The sequence below is a fragment of the Schistocerca gregaria genome, chromosome 7, assembly GCF_023897955.1.
Source record: "Schistocerca gregaria isolate iqSchGreg1 chromosome 7, iqSchGreg1.2, whole genome shotgun sequence".
NCBI classification, from domain to species: domain Eukaryota; kingdom Metazoa; phylum Arthropoda; class Insecta; order Orthoptera; family Acrididae; genus Schistocerca; species Schistocerca gregaria.
In genome coordinates, this window is record NC_064926.1 from 332,689,777 (window position 1) to 332,710,832 (window position 21,056).

The 21,056-nt window shown below is 42.9% G+C and overlaps 1 protein-coding gene across 2 annotated transcripts in view; it reads right to left on the bottom strand.

Moving 5' to 3' along the window:
- LOC126282201 (cholinesterase 1-like) overlaps positions 1-20,461 on the bottom strand; it is an 80,155-nt gene extending 59,694 nt beyond the window's left edge. The window contains exons 1-4 of one of the 2 annotated variants that reach the window (XM_049981734.1): positions 20,375-20,461; positions 20,125-20,222; positions 9,956-10,090; positions 32-305 (exon numbers count right to left, since the gene is read on the bottom strand). In XM_049981734.1, coding sequence (XP_049837691.1) covers positions 32-305; positions 9,956-10,090; positions 20,125-20,193 — 478 coding nt within the window. In that variant the 5' untranslated portion in view covers positions 20,194-20,222; positions 20,375-20,461. The remainder of the gene's footprint in view (positions 1-31; positions 306-9,955; positions 10,091-20,124; positions 20,223-20,374) is intronic. The other variant, XM_049981735.1, reaches the window with a different exon arrangement.
- Between the last annotated feature and the right edge of the window lie 595 nt (positions 20,462-21,056).

Below are 21,056 nucleotides of genomic sequence, written 5' to 3' on the forward strand. Positions count from 1 at the left end.
GAAAGTCCTGTTTGACTTGCCCTGTACTTACCCATTGCTCCAACTCGTGGCTGGACAGCGACTACAATGATGTCTTGCGACAGAAAGAGGTCTGGACCCACGTTTGCCGAAGACCCGCCTTTGAAGGCGCCTCCAGGAAACCATGTAAGCACTGGGAAAGGTCCTGACGCGTTGTAAGGGACGAACACGTTGACGTAGAGGCAGTCCTCGGAACCCTCGTAACCCTGACCCATGTTCTGCGCGCAGGAGGATGGCTGCTCCAAGGCATCGCGGTCGCCCTCCCAGCTGGCCGGGGGCTGCGGTGCCTGCCAACAGGTTCATCTAGTTAGTAGTCAGACACACACGAGAGTATGGACCTCATTCAGAGCCCTGCAAGGGTGCTGTAGTTGCCTGCAGTTGAAAACCTCCCGTCTCAAGAGGACAAAGCGATTCGCGATAGCTATAGGGCGTTCAGAAATTCCCATTACAGGCTTCTGGGACTTGTAGAAGGGAGTGAGTTCATAAAATTTTGAATAGGAACCCACGTCCAGAAACGTACCGTTGCCGTTCTACTGCCGTTTGAGATCATGTTTGCTAGGCAGGTTTGCAACAGGGTAATCATGGTGAACGGTTCTTACGTCAGATTGGCTGATTTCATATGATGTTTGTCCTGCCTCTCCCACCTGGTTCAAACCAAATTCACGCGTGCGCGCGCGCGCGCGCGCGCGCGCGTGTGTGTGTGTGTGTGTGTGTGTGTGTGTGTGTGTGTGTGTGTGTGTGTGTGTGTGTGCTAGAGGTAGTATGGAATGCTGGAGGTGGTATGGATGTAGTTGTTAGTCAGTCATCCACAACATAACAGATGGTGCTGGAAGCAACATCCATTGCACGCATAATTGCTCGTGTACTTGATGACGGGTTCTTTTCAACATAGTGCAGAACAGCCTCTTCCAATTCGGATGTGCGGCATCTAATTGAAACACCGCAGTAATGCCTGCTGATGGTGAAGGCGTAGTTGTGGCAAAAAAGGTATGTGATGGTGTCGGACATCGTGTATAACGATCTTGATAAAGGCGACGCAATACAGAAGCATCATGTGGGTTTACTCTGCAAACATATAATCAACCATCTTGCTCTAACACTCACAGACACACAGACATACAGACATGTGATACAGGCTTGAAACATGTGAAAGACTTTGGACAGATATCAAATAATATTTCCTCCACACATACCAATCGTACAGGGAAATGAGATATCATTAGAAAGGTTTTTTTAACAGTCTTCAGTCACTGCATACCAATTTTTCTGTAGCTCCATTCGTGGAAAATTTTATCTTAAAAAAGACTTTTAATTATCATAGGCAAAAAAGCGTCATGGATGCCCAGGTTCTTACCTTATTTTACGAAGCAAAATTATTCTTCACGAATAAGTGACGCCCTTTTCGTATTATCTTATTAAAACTACCATTTTATTTGTTTTAAATGACTGGACAATTTGTGTGCAGTAATGTCATAGCTAATAACCGTTACAGTGCGGTCATCCATTGTCTCTGCCCATCGTACTAACTGACTTTTCTAAACGAATATACTTTCCGAAAGGACAAACATTTTTGTCACTGTCGCTTTGAAATGAGATTTACATATTGCCACTACGGCTTAACATACATACATGATGCACGAGGTGCAGTTAATATCTCAAAATACAGTTATAATTTATTGTAGCCTCATTGTTATACCAGGTAAGAAGCGAACACTACGTTCTAACTTGTACATTTCGCATTTATTTACTTTTTTCTATTTTATATTCGTATTTCTCACTAAACTTCCCTTCAATAACAGGTAAATAATATAAATGTAGCGGTCGAAATTTAGAAATTACAAGCAATTCATGGTAGCCAAGTATTGTCATGAGCGGAAAAATTACAATTATTTACTTCTTTTATTTTGTATTTCTATTTTCTCATTAATTATTAACTTGTGTCAACAACAAAATCTACACGAAGATTACGTCCTTACGTCAAATGTCGTTTGCACCGATGTATTGTAATGCTCTACATAATTTTGTTCAGAATTATGTGTGTGAAATGTATATATCAGGACACATAATAAACTTATGATTATTATTTCACGTCGTTCGTTTCATTTTTGAAGATGTTTTCTCTTCATTCCCACAACTATCACAACGACTACACATATTCCAAATACTGTCATTACTTAAAACTATGAAAGTGCGAAAGTTTCACACAGGTCTCCTGGTCGTGTAAAACGGATCTATACAGCCAGTGCACGGCAGTTCGAAATGTCGGTGTAAGAAGTAGCTTTGAGAACAATTCACCAATATCTGTCTGTGTACTGTTCACAGCTAACAGATGTTTGTAAACGAAAGATTATTGTCGTTAATAATTCTCTCCACTACATTCTGTAAAACCTTGCATTGTTTCTTATACCAAGAATGCAGTATTCAGAACATCTTGCGAATGATAAGCGAATTTGTTCAAATCTCAGTCCTAAAACACATCATTTGTAATTTCCGACTGAAAGCAGTGGCAGTCAGGTGGAGGCAGGAACACTGCTTAAGCAGTCAAACTAAAAGTGGTTAATCCTTCGGTGTAGAGGTATAGTAATAAAGGATAGGTAAATATGGTGACCATTAGATTAACTGGTCAATAATTCATATTCTTTGTTTACAGAGGAATCTGAGCCCAGGGTATTGTAATGTGTGTTTTGCAGCAGTCCATATTCACTTGTTCAGGTGTTAGCGTTACAGTGCTCTACGGCAATGAAACATTAATGTTGGGAAATTACTATCAGAACAACTGTTCTACCTCAACAGTTCGCAAGGTTCATACGTTGCGTCAAGCTGATTTATGATCTCTATAACATGTGCTTATCGAGACATTGTGTGAACTGGTTGGTTTCCGCAGCTATTTTGATCTTATTCCAAGTCTTTTCAACCTAAAAGACGTTATTAACAGTAGGAATTGTCATGTATTGCCCTAGATAAGTCCCACCATCACTGTTTGGATTAGTCTTCAAGAAATGCATAGAAGCAGATGAAATGGCGTAGCGAATGATTACTTAATACACATCAAAAGAAGTTTTGCATCACCCCGGTTCCCACAACTCCTGAAGATGACGTTGACTGTGGATATTATATCACAGACATAGTCCCTATGACTGTTCAGAGATGTCATTAAACCCGCCCAAGGATGTAAACAAGCATGCATTAGCATCGCCTGTTAGACGGAGGGGTCAAACAGCCGATCATTTCCAGTCATTTCACCAGGAAGGAGGTATACGGCTCGTGTTGGCTGTAGTTCAACCATGCCTAGACGGTCAATACCGTGGTTCGATCGCGTCCGCATTGTTACTTTGTACCAGGAAGGGCCCTCATTAAGGGAAGTGTCCAGGCGTGTCTGACTAAACCAAAGCGATGTTGTTCGGACATGGAGGAGATACAGAGAGACAGGAACTGTCGATGACATGCTTCGCTCAGGCCGCCGAAGGGCTACTACTGCAATGGATGGCTGCTACCTACGGATTACGGTTCGGAGGAACCCTGAGAACAACGCCACCACATTGAATAATGATTTTCGTGCAGCCACAGGACGTCGTGTTACGACTCAACCCGTGCGCAATAGGCTGCATGTTGCGCACCTTAACTCGCGACGTCCATGGCGAGGTCCACCTTTGCAACAACGACACCATGCAGCACGGTACAGATAGGTCCAACAACATGCCGGATGGACCGCTTAGGATTGGCATCACGTTCTCTTCACCGATGAGTGTCGCATATGCCTTCGACCAGACTATAGTCGCAGACGTGTTTGGAGGCAACCCCGTCAGGCTGAACGCCTTAGACACACTGTCCAGCGAGTGTAACAAGGTGGAGGTTGCCTGCTGTTTTGATGTGGCATTATGTGTGTCAGACGTACGCCGCTGGTGGTCACGGAAGGCGCTGTAACGGCTGTACGTTACATGAATGCCATCCTCCGACCGATACTGCAATTATATCGGCAACATATAGGCGAGGCCATTATATTCATGGACAACCATTCGCGCTCCCACCATGCACATCTTGTGAATGACTTCCTTCAGGATAACGACGTCGATCGACTAGAGTGGACAGCATGTTCTCAAGGTATGAACCCTATCGATCATGTCTGGGATGGATTGAAAAGGAGTGTTTATGGAAGGCGTGATCCACTAACCAGTCCGAGGGATTTACGCCAAATCGCCGTTGAGGTATGGGATCATCTAGACCAACAGTGCCGTGATGAACTTGTGGGCAGTATGCCACAACGAATACAGGCATGCATCAATGCTAGAGGACATGCTACTGGGTATTAGAGGTACCGGTGCGTACAGCAGTCTGGACCACTACCTCTGAAGGTCTCACTGTACAACATGCAATGTATGGTTTTCATGAGCAATAAAAAGAGCAGAAATTATGTTTATGTGGATCTCTATTCCAATTTTCTGTGCAGTTTCCGGAACTCTCGGTACCGAGGTGATGCAAAACTTTTTTTGATGTGTGTATATACCCAAATCATCTTCCACTCGAGTTAACAAAATGATGTTGACATAGGTCAGAAACAAATCTCCCAAGTTATAGAAAATCTCCCCTAGTTGTTTGTCGACACATGGATGCAATGATTTGGTTGTGTACTAATACGCTGAAAAATAAGGTAGATCGGAATAGGAGATCCTCATTCTGTACCAGTACATTCAACCAGTCTCACATTACTCTATCTTTTTCAGATTGGGCATTTGGAAGTATGATTTTTGAGACATCTGTAGAAAAAAGAGAAAAACTCCAAATATTAAATGCTGGCTGTGATCTGTTGCAAGTGATACCATAGTCGGATGAAAATTATTGTTAGTTGACATTGCACGTCTTAGCATTTAGTTTCTCTAATCAGTGCTCTTAACGCCATACGCGAACTGTCCACTGTTGTCAATGCACCACAGGGACACATCAATTAATTTTCATTATTTGCATACACGCCTTTATGTTGAAGCTCTGCTACCAGTCTGTTCTGGCGTAACCACAAGCGCTGGAACGAAGATGCGGAACTCAAGAGCAGAGAAGGCGGAGAGGAGACGGCGGCAAATGGTGCGCGGAATTGGACCGCGCCGCGCCAGCAGCGACACCTAGAAGAAGGGAACGTCCGCCGCTCCTGCTAGCCCCGGCCACGCAGATCAGCACCGGATCGCGCACGTTAGTTATCAGTGACTTGTGTAAACTTGCCTGAACACTTCACATATCAAGGACTCTACATTGTATTGCAAGTCGCCCCTTTGTTTGCGACTACTACTCGTAAATCTCCTAAGTTAAGTATTGGCAATTGCTTTCTAGAAATAAAACTACTAATGTTATTCGTTTGAATTGTTGTATAGCATTCCGAGAACGCAACATCCCGTAGGCACCCTATTAGCGACGAGTGGGCAAGACCCCACACAGTCTACTTAACTGCCACCTTCCGCAGCAAGCATAAATGCTTTCTCACACTTTTCACAGCACGCTTCCCGTTCTCTGAGCCTTAACTGAAGCGCATCTGATAGCCATTGTGGCAACAGAACTTGTTAAGATGGATGGGGTTCAGCCCACTGCATTGCTGTTACGCCTCAACTGAAATGACGGGTTGCAGCTTTGCACAGTTATTGTTAACGTAAATACAATCTTCTACTGTCGATCCAAAAAGGTTACTACCTCTTTCTGTCCATCGGTAATTATGAAACACTATGAGGCATGTTTTCATATGTAGCTATTTTGATGATTATATGTCCTACAAATCACAGACCTTTCCTTGGCGATAAAAAAAGAGAAAAAAGAAAAAACAACATTAAGGTTTACTGATGGCATTGAAATTCTGACTGAGATGGCAAAGAACTTGGAACATCAGTTGAGTGGAACTAATAGTGTCTTGAAAAGGGGTTCTAAGATGAATGTCAGCAAAAGTGAAATAAATGTGATGGATTGTAGTCGATTTAAACCAGGTTATACCGGGGTAGTTAGGTTCGGAAATGACACTATAGATAGCAGAGGAATTTTTCCATTTGGGCAGCAAAATTAGTGTCGATGGCCAAGGAAAAGAATGTGTACACGGTTAGTCAAAAGTACTTCCAAGTTTTCAGGAGATTACTGCACGCACGCTACCAGACATAAAGAAAATAGAAGCACATCCCTGGAAAAAACATCTCATAAGGTTTTTGCTCACATTACATGTGCTCCGTGCATCGTTTGTTCCGCGGCAGCCATAGATGTTCGCAGAAGACCACGTTTATGTATGTCACTGATGTTGCAACCTGCTTTGGAAATATATTCATTGGGTTGCCTATCAGCAAGTGCTAACATGCAACGATATGGAGCAGGTGCTTTGTCTACGTGTTAGATAGGCCCGCCTCCTAGGCAAGTACACGTCTTATGTTACGAATTTAACTTTGGTGAGTCAGTCTATTCACTGATATGTGTCACTTTCCTGTATGTCTTGTACTTTCCGTGCAGTTGATTTCTGAAAGCGTTGAGGTACTTATGAATAACCCTATACAAAATAGTAAGAAAAGAATTTATGAAAAAGAGACGTATGTTAACATCGAGTTCAGCCACGTTTGCACTTAGAGTCATTGCAAATCTTGGGGAGAGACATTAGTAGGTTGCCATATTTTTTTATATTTTCATTCAATAATGTCATATGAATATATATTCCAGGTTAACCCATTTTTAAGAAAGAAAGTATTCTTTGATGAAAAACGTGCTGGAAAAACTGTGTGTGGATGCTCACCCAAAATCATCTTGTAGACATCTGTTTGGGTAGTTGGGCATTCTGCCCACTGCTTGACAATACATTTATTCCTTGATGAAGTTTTGTTGCATGAGTAAATAATACATTGCAGTTTAAAAGGAATAGTATGGTATATAATTACAATACCAGAAGGAAAAATGACATTCATTAGTCAGCATTAAGGTTGTCTGTAGCACAAAAAGGGATGCATAATGCTGCAACTGAGGCTTTTGATCACTTACCCAGTGACATAAGATGTCTGACAGACAGCGAAGTGAAATAAAAGTGAAACAAAAACTGAGAAAGTTTCTCCTCAAACATTACTGTTCTGTATAAGAATTTCTATTATTAAATGTGTAAAAGGTGGTGGAAAGAAATTACTGACACATATCTGTATATTCAAAATAAAAAAGTAAAATAAAAAGAGTCTGATGGCCACATATCGTTCTGTTGATTAATATATATCAGTTGAGACATAAGTAAGTACGATTTATCGAGCAAAATGATCCATGCAACATGAACTTACTAACTAACTAACTAATCGAGTATAAATTTAAATTTTAGAAAGTCTATTTTGTAGCAAAGTGTAGCGTTACAGAGAATTGAAACATGTACAGCAGTCATTAAAAACAAGAATACTATAGAAACTTTTTAAGTACATCACAGAAGAATGCTAAAGATCAAGTGGGTAGACGGAAGGAATATTGAATAGTGTCTAGCAGAAAAGCTCTTCATGTCACAACTTGACTGAAAGAAGAGCTAAATAGGTAGGGTACATCCTGAGACATCAAATAAATAGTTAATTAGTTAATGGTAGGAAGTGTGGCTGATAAAAACTTTAGAGGGAGGCCGACTCTCGGCTATAGTGAGCAAGTTGGAGTGAATGTAGGCTGCAGCAATTACACAAGAGTTGTGAGAGATTATGGAGAACGGACTAGCATAGAGATCTACATCAAATTAGTCTCTGGACTGAGAACCATAGCAACAACAACATGCTTTTGTATCACCCTTGAAGGTTTTGTCCATTCGCTCTACCGAGCGAGGTGGTGCAATGGTTAGCACACTGGACTCGTATTCGGGAGGACTACGGTTCAATCCCGCGTCTGACCATCCTGATTTAGGTTTTCCGTGATTTCCCTAAATCGCTCCGGGCAAATGCCGGAATGGTTCCTTTGAAAGAGCACGGCCGACTTCCTTCCCTAATCCGACGAGACCGATGACCTCGCTGTTTGGTCTCCTCCCCCAAACAACCCCAAACCCATTCGCTCTAGATGTGTGCACACAAATACGAGGGGCGGTCAATGAGTAATGCAAAATATTTCATTTCTCGTCCAATTACGGTTGAAAAACATGCAAAATTCGTTGTGGGACATCGTGGAATATCCCCGCTTTTTCCCGTATTGTTCCACGAAGTTCCAATACATGGCGACGCTATATGCAAACTTCAAAATGACGTCTCTTGCCACGCAGTGAGATGTCACTGAGTTTCCTTTGGTGGAGCACCAGAGTATCGCAGATATTTATAGGAACTTGCAGAATGTCTATGGAAACCTGGCAGTGAACAAAAGCGTGGTGAGTCGTAGGGCGAGGCGTCTGTCGTCATCGAAATAAGATATCACAAATCTGTCGGATCTAGCATATGCTGGGTGGCCGTGCACAGCTAGGTCTCCTGTAATACCGGAACGTGCGGACACTCTCATTCGACGTGATGGACAGATCACAATCAAACACCTCACTACTCGACTGGAGCTCTCTGTTTTTAGTGGTAACACTATCTTCCACAGTGGGGGTTCTGTATGCCTACTGTGTTCCTCAGTGCCTAACAGATGGTAATAAAGAGCAACAACCACCTGTGAGGAATTGCTTGCGTGTTACTACGCTAATCGGGAAATTTTTTGTCACATGGGTTCATCGCTTCGAACCGGAAAGAAAAAGGCAATCCACGGAGTGGCGCCATCTCTGCTCCCAAGAAAAAGTTCAAAGTCACCCTCAGCTGGTAAAGTCATGACGACTGTCTTGTGGGACTCTGAGGGCTTATTCTGTATGATTTCTTCCCTCTTGGTGCAACCATATATTCGGAAGTGTATTGTGCTACTCTCAGAAAACAGAAGAAGCGGCTTCAGCATGTCCATCGCCACAACAATTAAAACGTCCCGTTAGAAAAGTTATAAATGACTGTGCTTAAGCTGACACGCAATATCTTTAGCGCAACGCAGTCTGACTTTCAATAACCCCCACAAAAGAATGGCCCTGACTAGCATTAACCTATACCTTTCACAAATCACTTACCTCACAAAAATCTTCGTTACTCGAACTACTACAATACAGCGAGCGCCACTACTGCCAGCTAAATAAAAGATTCTAACTACTGAAGGCACTGACTACTGGTAGGCATAGTTAGCAAATGAAAGATTTTGATGCGGAACAAACACTGTACTTACCTTGATAGTGTCCAAAGTCATAATATATATATAGCAGTTCTTGACATCTACTCTTACAAATTTACTGTCTCTGATGTACACACATCCAGATCACCCGGTCTCAAAACTCCGCCATCTCTCTCCCCACATCCACCACTGCTGGCGGCTCACCTCCAACTGCGCAACGCTACGCGCTGTTAGCATCCAGCTGGCCAACACTACAATAGCAAACAACAATGCAAACCAGCCACAGACTGCACACAGCACAGCCAGTGATTTTCATACAGAGCGCTACGTGGCGGTGGCGTTACCAATATAAGAACCTAAACAGCCTACTTACACAATGCTAACGAATTTCTCCTTCTGCGTGGCAACTCTAGGCCTCATACAAGTCTGCGCACCCGCGAGCAGCCGACAAAACTTCATTGGACTGTTCGTCCTCGGATCAACCCGTGGGAAGCATTACGTGGATGATGGGGAGGTTATTGATGCAGCAAGACATTGGCTCCGACGTCGACCAGTGGAGTGGTACGAAACGGGAATACAGGCCCTCCCAGAAAGGTGGTATCAGACCGTCAAATGGAACGGAGATTATGTTAAAAAGTAGGGTTCTACAGCCAATGGGGTGCGGAATAATATGGTGTATTGGAATCTTGAATAAAACTTATCTTCTTTCATGAAAAAGGAATGCGCTACATTACTTGTTGAACACCCCTCGTACATGAGCCAGCAAGCGTCTACAGGTCTGTGGATAAGAAGTGGCAGCATTTACCTGGAAGCGTAGTTCCCCGACGGGTGGCTGTGCGTAGGGGACTCCCCTGAAGCTGGCGTAGGGCAGGCCCAGCGCGCTCGTCTCCACGGCGCCCCTCAGCCTGCCCTGCTGCACCGTGACGTACACGTCCTGCGCCTGCGGACACACATGTTAGAAAGTGTTAGTGCCGAGTAAGAGAAACCGTGTATCCTATGACGTGTGGTGATATGATCCTAATCGCTTCGCCACTCTCGTATCTCGTATCTCACGTTTTAGCTCTTGATTGCTTTTCATTTCACTACAGGTCGGAGAGTGTATGATTTGTTCCCAAAAATAAAGGATAAGTCACTTCTGGGTCACATAAATCCAACTAAAGAAATGATTCAATGCTTGAAAGGCAGTGGGCTATTTCATTTTAGTGACATGGAGTTTCTTACAGCCGACCGCGATGGTCTAGTGGTTCTAGGCGCTCAGTCCGGAACCGCGCGACTGCTACGGTCGCAGGTTCGAATCCTGCCTCGTGCATGGGTGTGTGTCATGTCCTTAGGTTAGTTAGGTTTAAGTAGTTCTAAGTTCTAGGGGACTGATGACCTCAGATGTTAAGTCCCATAGTACTCATAGCCATTTGAACCATTTATTTCATTTTGCAATTTGAGTGGTCTGGTGTCAAGTGTGCGATTTACAATATTCTACATCTACGTATACATCAATAATCTGCCACTACTAGACATTTCCTTTCCTGTTCCAATTGCCAAAAGAACGAGAGAAAAACAACTACAGTATTTATACGCTTCCATATGTAAGTAGGCTGTTTAGGTGTAAGTGGGCTGTTTAAGTTTTTATGTTGGTAACGCCACGTAGCGCTCTGTATGAAAATCACTGACTGTGCTGTGTGCAGTCTGTGGCTGGTTAGCATTGTTGGAATATTCGCTATTGTAGTGTTGGGCAGTTGGATGTGAACAGGGCGTAGCGTTGCGCAGTTGGAGGTGAGCCGCCAGCAGTGGTGGACGTGGGGAGAGAGGTGGAAGAATTTTAAGAGCGAGCGATCTGGACGTGTGTCTGCCAGAAAGAGTAAATTTGTAATACTGGATATCATGAACTGATATATATTATATATATTATGACTTTTGAACACTATTAAAGTAAATACATTGTTTGTTCTCTATCGAAACCTTCCATTTGCTAAGTATGCCTATCAGTAGTTAGTGCCTTCAGTAGTCTGAATCTTTTATTTAGCTGGCAGTATTGGCGCTCGCTGTATTACAGTAGTTCGAGTAACGAAGATTTTTGTGAGGTAAGTGATTCATGAAAGGTATAGCTTATTGTTCGTCAGCTCCATTCTTTTGTAGAGATTATTGAAAGTCAGATTACGTTGCACTAAAAATATTGTGTGTCATTTTAGTGTTGATCAGAATAAGTAAAGAGCGAAATGGCCGAGTACGTTCAGTTCTGCTCAGCTGTTTGAAAATCAGATAATGTAAGAGGTTTGTCAGCACAATCATTCATAATTTTTTCTAAGGGGAGGTTTCATATGGAAAATTCATCCATCTCTCTCCCCACATCCACCACTGCTGGCGACTCACCTCCAACTGCGCAACGCTACGCCCTGTTCACAACCAACTGCCCAACACTACAATAGCGAATATTCCAACAATGATAACCAGCCACAGACCGCACACAGCACAGTCAGTGATTTTCATACAGTGCGCTACGTGGCGTTACCAACATAAAAACCTAAACAGCCTACTTACATCTAAACAGCCTACTCACACATATGAGGCCTAATCTCTCGTACCTTGCGTGCAATGTGTGCTGGAGGCAACGAACCGTTCTGCAGTCAGTTTCAAATGCCGGTTCTTTAAATAAATTTCTTCGATAGTTTCCCCCGAAAAGAATGTCGCCTTCCCTGCAGGGATTCCCACTGGAACTCCCGAAGCATCTACGCAACGCTTTTGTGTTGTTCGAACTTACCAGTAACAAATCTAGCAGCCCGCCTCTGAATTGCTTCGATATCTTCCTTTGATCCAACCGGATACGGGTACTAAACACTCGAGCAGTGCTCAAACATAGGTCGTACTAGCGTCCTATATGCGGCCTCCTTTACAGATGAACCACACTATCCCAGAGTTCCCACAATATACCGAAGTCGACCATTCGTCTTTTTCCACAATCCTCACATGCTCGTCCCATTTCATATCGCTTTGCAACGTTACGCCCAGATATTTAAAGTCTGATTGTGTCGAGCAGGACACTACTAATGCTGTCCCCAACATTACGGATTTGTTTTTCCTGCTCATCCTTATTAACTTACATTTTTGTACATTTAGAACTAATTGCCATTCATCTCACTGACTAGAAATCTTGTCAAGTCATCTTGTATCCTCCTCCAGTCACTCAACTCCGAGACCTACCGTCCACCATAACATTCTCAGCAAACTACCGCAAATTGCTGCCCACCGAGTTCGCCAATTTATGTACACAGAGAACAACAATGCTCCTATCACACTTCCCTGGGGCATTCCTGACGATACCATTGTCTCTGATGAACACTTGCCGTCGAGGGCCACATACTGGGTTCTATTACTATAAAAGTCTTCGACCCACTCAAATATCTGTGAACCTATTCCATACGCTCGTACCTTCTTTAACAGCCTGCAGTTGGGCACCGTGTCAAACGCTTTCCGGAAACTAGAAATATGGAATTTTCCTGTTGCCCTTCATCCATAGTTCACTGCGAGAAAATGACAATGTGAGTTTCGCACGAGTGTTGCCTTCTAAAGCCATGCTGATTCGTGGACATAAGCTTGTCGGTTTCAATAAAATTTGTTATATTTGAACTGAGAATATGTTCAAAGAATCTGCAGCAAACAGGTGTTAGGGATACTGATTTGTAATTTTGCGGGTCTGTTCTTTTGCCCTTCTTATACACAGGAGTCACCTGCGCTTTTTCCCAGTCGCTTCGTACTTGCGCTGGGCGAGAGATTCGCGATAAATGCAAGGTAAGTGAAGGGTCAGTGCCATAGAGTATTCTTTGATAAACCGAATTGGGATTCCATCCGGACCTGGTGACTGATTTGTTTACGGCTTCTTCAGTTGTTCCTCTACGCCACTAGTGCTGGTTACTGTGCCGTCCACACGCGAGTCTGTTCGATGGTCAAACGACGGTATGTCTGTATGATTTTCCTGCTTAAACTATCTAACTCGGCAATGCTTCGCAGTTTTTAAATATCTATGGAAATTGCTTATAGATCCTCTCCATTCTTCCTCTCTCTTCCTCCACCTCTTCCCCCATTCTTCATCCAACTCCTCCTCCTCCCCCCTCTCTTCGTGCATCATCTCTTTCCCCTTCTCTCAGTCCATCTCCTGCTCCCTCCTATCTATGTCCATTTCCTTGCATCCCACCCCTCCTCTCCCCCACCTGCCTCTCACCCATTCCTCTGACCTTGAATCTTGTGTACTACAAACTAAACGAAACCTTGATTGGGAACTGAAGTACCTTCAAATGAATGGGTAAATCGATTGGGCTCATTGGTGTATGGGTTATGAGAGAGACCCCTGCTTCTGCTGGATCTGTGAGGACAGTAGCTTCAGTGTCAGTATTTCGCATAGCTTTAGCTATAGAATGGGTAGGATTACAAAGTTTCACACGATTCAGATTCTGTAGAAGTATTCTATCATACATCAATAAGCCATACGTGTGCATACAACTTTCCTATTTTCTGTAAAATCGACAGCGAGGAAGAAAGGAAAAAAGAGGAACAGCACTTTGTTGTCTATATAATTTTTGTTTGGAAGAATATATATGGGAGAAACATTTTGTCTAATACATGAAAAGCATTCGCAGTTGCGAATGTGTACAACCATTACCTGTGTAATGGAATGACGACAATGAAAATCCGTGTCGGACCGGGACTCGAACCCCGATTTCCCGCTTATAGAGCGCGGTCGCTTTACAATTTGGCTATCCGAGCACGATTTCCGACTAGACTCAAACTTCCATATGCCGTGAACCATGTGTCTATATCCTGTAGTCGTACACTATGTGATCAAAAGTATCCGGACACCTGGCTGAAAATGACTTAGAAGTTAGTGGCGCCCTCCGTCGGTACCGCTGGAATTCAGTATGGTGTTGGCCAACTTTTAGCCTTGATGACAGTTTCCACTCTCGCAGGCATAAGTTCAGTCAAGTACTGGAAGGTTTCTTGTGGAATGGCAGCCCGTTATTCACGGAGTGCTGCACTGAGCACAGGTATCGATGTCGGTCTGTGAGGCCTGGCACGAAGTCGGCGTTCCAAACCATCCCAAAGGTGTTCCATAGGATTCAGGTCTGGACTCTGTGCACGAATGCTATTGCCGTGTAACCACTCCGCTACAGGCCGTGCATTATGAACAGGTGTTCGATCGTGTTGAAAGATGCAATCGCCCTCCCCGAATTGCTCTTCAACAATGGGAAGCAAGAAGGTACTTTAAAATCAGTGTAGGCCTGTACTGTGATAGTGCCACGCAAAACAACAAGGGATGCAAGCCCTCTCCATGAAAAACACGAGCACACCATAACACCACCGCCTCCGAGCAGGCCGGTGTGGCCATGCGGTTCTAGGCGCTTCAGTCTGGAACCACGTGAGCGCTACGGTCGCAGGTTCGAATCCTGCCTCGGGCATGGATGTGTGTGATGTCCTTACGTTAGTTAGGTTTAAGTAGTTCTAAGTTCTAGGGGACTGATGATCACAGATGTTAAGTCCCATAGTGCTCAGAGCCATTTGAACCATTTTTGAACCGCCTCCGAATTTTACTGTTGGCACTACACACGCTGGCAGATGACGTTCACCGGCCATTCGCCATACCCACACCCTGCCAAATGTGTACCGTGATTCGTCACTCCACACAAAGTTTTTACACTGTTCAATCGTCCAATGTTTATGCTCCTTACACCAATCGAACCGTCGTTTGGCATTTGCCGGCGTGATGTATGGCTTATGTGGAGCTGCTCGACCATGAAATCCAAGTTTTCTGACCTCCCGCCTAACTGTCATAGTAATTTCAGGGGATCCTGATGCAGTTTGGAACTCCTGTGTGATGGTCTGGATAGATGTTTGCCTATTACACATTACGACCCTCTTCAACCGTCGGCGGTCTCTGTCAGTCAATAGACGAGGTCAGGCTGCACGCTTTTGTGTTGTACGTGTCCCTTCACGCTTCCACTTCACTATCACATCGGAAACAGTGGATCTAGAGATGTTTGAGTGTGGAAATCTCGCGTAAGGACGTATGACACATGTGACACCCAATCACCAGATTAGATTAGATTTTCGTCCCATAGATCCATGCTGAGGAGATCCTCGTGGATGTGGAACATGTCAACTTCTTTTTTCTTTTTTTTTTTTAGCTGATATAACAATACTAATAGTATGAATATATACAATACATCTTTGTTTCTATTAAAAAAGTCGTCTATGGAATAGAAGGAGTTGGCCACTAGTAAGTCTTTCAGGCTTCTTTTAAATTGATCTTTATTTGTAACTAAATTTTTATGTTTGCCGACAAATTATTGTGGTGTTCCTGAGTAGTGGACCCCTTTTTGAACTAAAGCAAGTGCTTTTAAGTCTTTGTGCAGATCATTTTTGTTCCTGGTATTGTATGTATGAACTGAGCTGTTTGTTGGAAAAAGAGATATATTATTTAGGACAAAATTCATTAAGGAGTATATATACTGAGAGGCAGTGGTTAGTATACCCAGTTCTTTGAAGAGGTTTTTACATGACGTCCGTGAATTTACTCCACAAATAATACGTATTACACGCTTTCGAACTCAGCAAACTTTTGTTTGCCTTGAAGAGTTACCCCAAAATATTATACCATATGACATTATGGAATGAAAGTAGGCAAATTATCAAGCTTTTTCATTTTTATGTCGCCTATGTCTGCTGACACTCGAATTGCAAATACAGATTTGCTAAGGCGTTTCTGCAGTTCTGTGGTGTGCTCCTCCCAACTGAATTTATTATCAAGTTGTAATCCTAGGAATTTAAGACTGTCAAGCTCTTCTATCTGCTCTTCTTCATACTTTATGCATATGCTGGGTGGAAACCTCTTACAGGTTCTGAATTCATGTACTGAGTCTTTTCAAAGTTTAATGTCAATGAGTTGGCTTTAAACCATTTATTAACATCCGTGAAAATATCATTAGCAGATCTTTCTAGAACTACACTCGACATACTATTTATGTTCTAAGTCCATGAGTTCAGCGGAGCGCCCCATTCTGCTCTCTCACGATGTCTAATGGCTACTGAGGTCGCTGATATGGAGCACCTGGCAGTAGGTGGCAGCACAATGCACCTAATATGAAAAACTATGTTTTTGGGGGTGTCCGGTTACTTTTGATCACATAGTGTACATCCATGTATATTCCCGACATTATACTTGAAAGTCGCTTACCAGGTGTCGGCGGATAAATACGATATTGTAGTGCCTCTGTTATTCAGAAATACGTTGCATGCATGTCCGAAGAAACAGAACTACGATGCAAAGTTTCTTCCGACATGCATGCAACGTATTTCTGAATAACACAGGTGCTGCAATATCGATTTTGTGCAATGGTTTACATGCCACGCTATCGTAATTCAAACTTATTGCGAGGAAGTGTACGGAACTGTACATACTCACAGCAGTGCACAGCATTTGCTTACCCGCTCTCGCTTTTAACAGAAAAACTATACATCGTCATTCAAAAAATATATAGCCTATGTCCGTTGGAATGTTTATCAGCATATCGTGCAAAATTCTGAAGTAAATTGGTGAAGAACTTTTCGAGAGTTTTGCAAACAACGTTTCCCCTTTCTGTATTAAATATACATTACTATATTATACTCGTAAATATAAAATATATACATAGCCTATGTCCGTCCGAATGTTGATTAGAGAATCGTGTAAAAATCTGATGTAAATTGTCAAGTGGTTTTCAAGATTTTGGTAACAATGTCTCCCTTTCTATATTAAACATATATTTGTATATTATCCACATAAAAAAATACACAGCCTGTGTCTATATAAAAAATTTGAAGTAAATCTCTTCTTCCTATGGCTGCTCGGAAGTTTAATAGAGTATTGTATAAAAATTTGAAGTAAAGTCATCAAGTAGAACTAATTACTTTATTACATTTTATTATCACAAAACATTAGGTCCTTAAACTATCGGTTTCGTTCAGCAATGGCCATCTTCAGATCTGTTTTAAAAACATGTCCTAATATAATGGAGCCACTGTTTTTGAAACAGACCTGAAGATGGTCATTGCTGAAACCAAAGAGACTCCATTATATTAGGACATGTTTTTAAAACAGATCTGAAGATGGTCATTGCCGACCGAAACCGATAGCCTAAAGACCTAAAATTTTATGATCATAGGCGGAAATAAAGAAGTTTATTCTGCACTTTATGAATCACTGTTCGACTCACGACTATACCGGAGCTTGTGAAAGTGATCAAGTACCTTTCGAGATTTTTCGTAACAATATTAGACAACGGCCTGTCCTTATATGTTTATGCACTAGATCCAGACTAATATTTTGCGAAACTAACGAATGTGTATATATGTGTGTGTGTGTAACTATTTCCAAATTAGTTATGAAAGTAATGAAGCTTATGCATTATGGATGATCTGGAACCTATGACTGAGTGATACAGGTACGTAGAACTGCAACTATACACTTTTTGATACAACTCGTCATACAACCATCACTCATGGCGGTACATTAAAGCCTTTTTTTGTCACAGAGCCAGAACCTATCATACTACGTAAATAAACCTGCAATTTCCAGGTGACCCATCTAAAGAGCAGCCTGAAAAAAAGTTCAAAAATCAGTGAACATTTCAAGAAAAGACTGGTTGCATTTCTGAGGTGGCTAAAGTCATGGGACAGCGATATAGTGATATATACGTAGCGGTGGTGTCGCTTACACAAGGTACAGAAGGACAGTGCATTAGCAGAGCTGTCATTTGCACTCAGGTGATTCAAGCGGAAAGGTCTCCAACGTGATTATGGCCGCACGACGGGAATTAACAGACTCTGACCGCGGAATGATAGTTGGGGCTAGATACACGGGACATTTTATTTGGTAAATCTCTACGGAATTCAGTAGCCCGAGATCCATAGTATCAAAGACACGGCGAGAATACCAAATCTGAGGCATTAACCCACACCACGGACACCGGAGAGGCCGACGGCCTTCATTTAACTACCGAGAACGGCGGCGTTTGAGTAGAGTTGTCACTGCTAACAGACAAGCAACACTCCGTGAAACAACAGCAGAAATCAGTGTGGGACATACGACGAATGTACCAGTTGGGATAAGTGCCGCGAAATGTGGCATTAATGGGCTACGGCAGCAGACGAACGATGCGAGTGCCCTTGCTAATAGCATGACATCACCTGTACTGCCTCTGACGACTGGAAAACCGTGACTTGGTCACAGAGTAGCGATTTCAATTGTTAAGAGGTAATGGTAGGGTTCGAGTTTTGCGCAGACCCCACGAAGCCACGGAATCAATTTTTCAAGATACTGTGCATGTTGGTGTTGGCTCCGTAATGGTGTGGGCTGTGTTTACATGTAATGGACTGGGTCTCCTGGTACAACTCAACCGACCATTGACTGGAAATGGTTATGTTCGTCTACTTGGAGACCATTTGCAGCCTTTCATGGACTTCATATTGTGGATGACAATACTCCATGTCGCAAGGGCCACAGCTGTTCGCGATTGCTCTGGAGAACATCCTCGACAGTTAGAGCGAATGATTTGGCCACCTAGATCGCTCGACATGAATCCCATCAAACATCTATTGGACATAATCGAGGGGTCAGTTCACCCACAAAATCCTGCACCGGCAACGCTTTCGCAGTTATGGACGGCTACAGAGGCAGAATGGCTCCATATTTCTGCAGCGGACTTCCAACGACATGTTGAACCAATGCTGCATCGAGTCGCTGCACTACCCCGAGCAAAAGGAGACCGACTCGATATTAGGAGATGTCCGAAGTTCTTTGTCAAATGGTTCAAATGGCTCTGAGCACTATGGGACTTAACATCTGAGGTCATCAGTCCCCTAGAACTTAGAACTACTTAAACCACACCAACCTGAGGACACCACACACATGCATGCCCGAGGCAAGATTCGAACCTGCGACCATAGCGGTCGCGCGGTGTCCTTTGTCTCCTAAGTGTATAGTTATGAAACTATTTTATATAGCACAGGACAATTTTACACAAACTCCCTCACTGAACTGCAGCACTTCCCTCAGTGTTGATTATTAAATACATGCCGTAATTTGTATCCATTTCATTAAATGGTTCAAATGGCTCTAAGCGCTATCGGACTTAACATCTGAGGTCATCAGTCCCCTAGACTTGGAACTACTTAAACCTAATTAACCTAAGGACATCACACACATCCATGCCTGAGGCAGGATTCGAACCTGCGACCGTAGCAGCAGCGCGTTTCCGGACTGAAGCACCTAGAACCGCACTTCCACAGCGGCCGGTCCCATTTCATTAGTTTATAACGCTGTGATAGCAACAAATTCCTCTTCGATGTTAGATTTATGCGACAAAACTACTATTACAACGCCTGTGAGAAGTCTAGCGCAGATAAAATTGCAGCACATGTAAACTTGAACAAATCAACGACTGCTGACCCATCATAAAGCGTTTTCTCCACAACATGTTTACACTACACACTGTAATGTTTTTTATTATTGGGTTTGATCATGCTCTTGTAAGACTGGACTGCAAACCGATGAGGGGCAATGAGAACTACCAACATTGAGTCAACTAGTACTATTATTACAACTGCTGCATCTACATCACTGCCATGCTAAATAAAACACTTATAGCTGCAAAGGGGGAACTATCGACCACTGAAGACATTTTTTTATTTGAGACTGAGGCATCTTTCATCGCAGAAGATTCAACACGTATTAAAACCCTCTCCTGGCCCAGAAACTCTGTTCGAACAGCTACTCTCACGGTCATTACTCTTCCAATACGGCTGCTTTCACGGACAGTACAAATTTTTGACCTCTTGTAAATATTCGTTGCTGAACATTTTTTGTCTTTAAACAAAAAACGACTACTTTTCGCTGGAAGGGAGCTGAATAGGTTACCTAATACTGGACGTTTAGATGCAATGATTACTTACCACACACAGTGTTAGGTGGGCTGTGAAGAGCACCACCGCAGCAAAGACTGCTCGAACACAAACCGCCATCTTCAGTGGTAGTGCTAAGTGTCGCCTTGCTGTGAAGGATCGAGATCTTTAGACGAACAGAAGTCTTCCCGTAATGCTGCGCTGAGCTACATCGGAGGCTTTTATACGGATGCTACCTAACATATTTAGCAAGAGATAAGGAAAAACCATCAATGCATAATAGTAATTGAAAACGTCATACCTATCTGCTGCCAACAGCGGGTGGTGTGATAAAGCAGTCTGTCTCACAGCACTGCCTCGAATCTCGACAGAGGTCTCGAGTACTTTGCAGTATCTTTGGGACTAGCTTATCTACTGATGAGCAGATATCATTTATCTCTGGAGAGAAGGGAGGATCTTCCCAGAGAGGTACCGGTACTGAATCGTTTGGCTGGGAAGGTGTACCTACTGACGAACATTTACTGTATGAAATGTTGACTGGTGTATTTGGAAGTAACCTATGTCATTTCTGTTTGAAGATATACGACTAGTACGAGTATATGTAATATAATTTATGTGGCTACATCGCGGACTCCAATATTAGTTGTATGAGTTTACTCAATTAAATATTTTTCAGCAATTCAGTTGTTGTTAGATTCCGTTGTTTGATTTATTTTCACCAGTGAAAGGAAACGCAATCTGTACAATCCGTAAAGCTTCAGCAAGGGGCAGCATACTATCTCAAAGATAATTCTTCAGTCCATGGAGATAGCCCTTTTGCTGCAAAACATGGAAAAGTTTATATTTGCAGACGCTGATGTCCTTTATTAATAACAGAAACTAATTTCCCACTCATTCTGATGCCAAATGGCTTCAATAAAATTTGAATGATCAGTTGGAAATTAGGAGAAATTAACTAAGTTGGACGAGCACTATGAGCAACG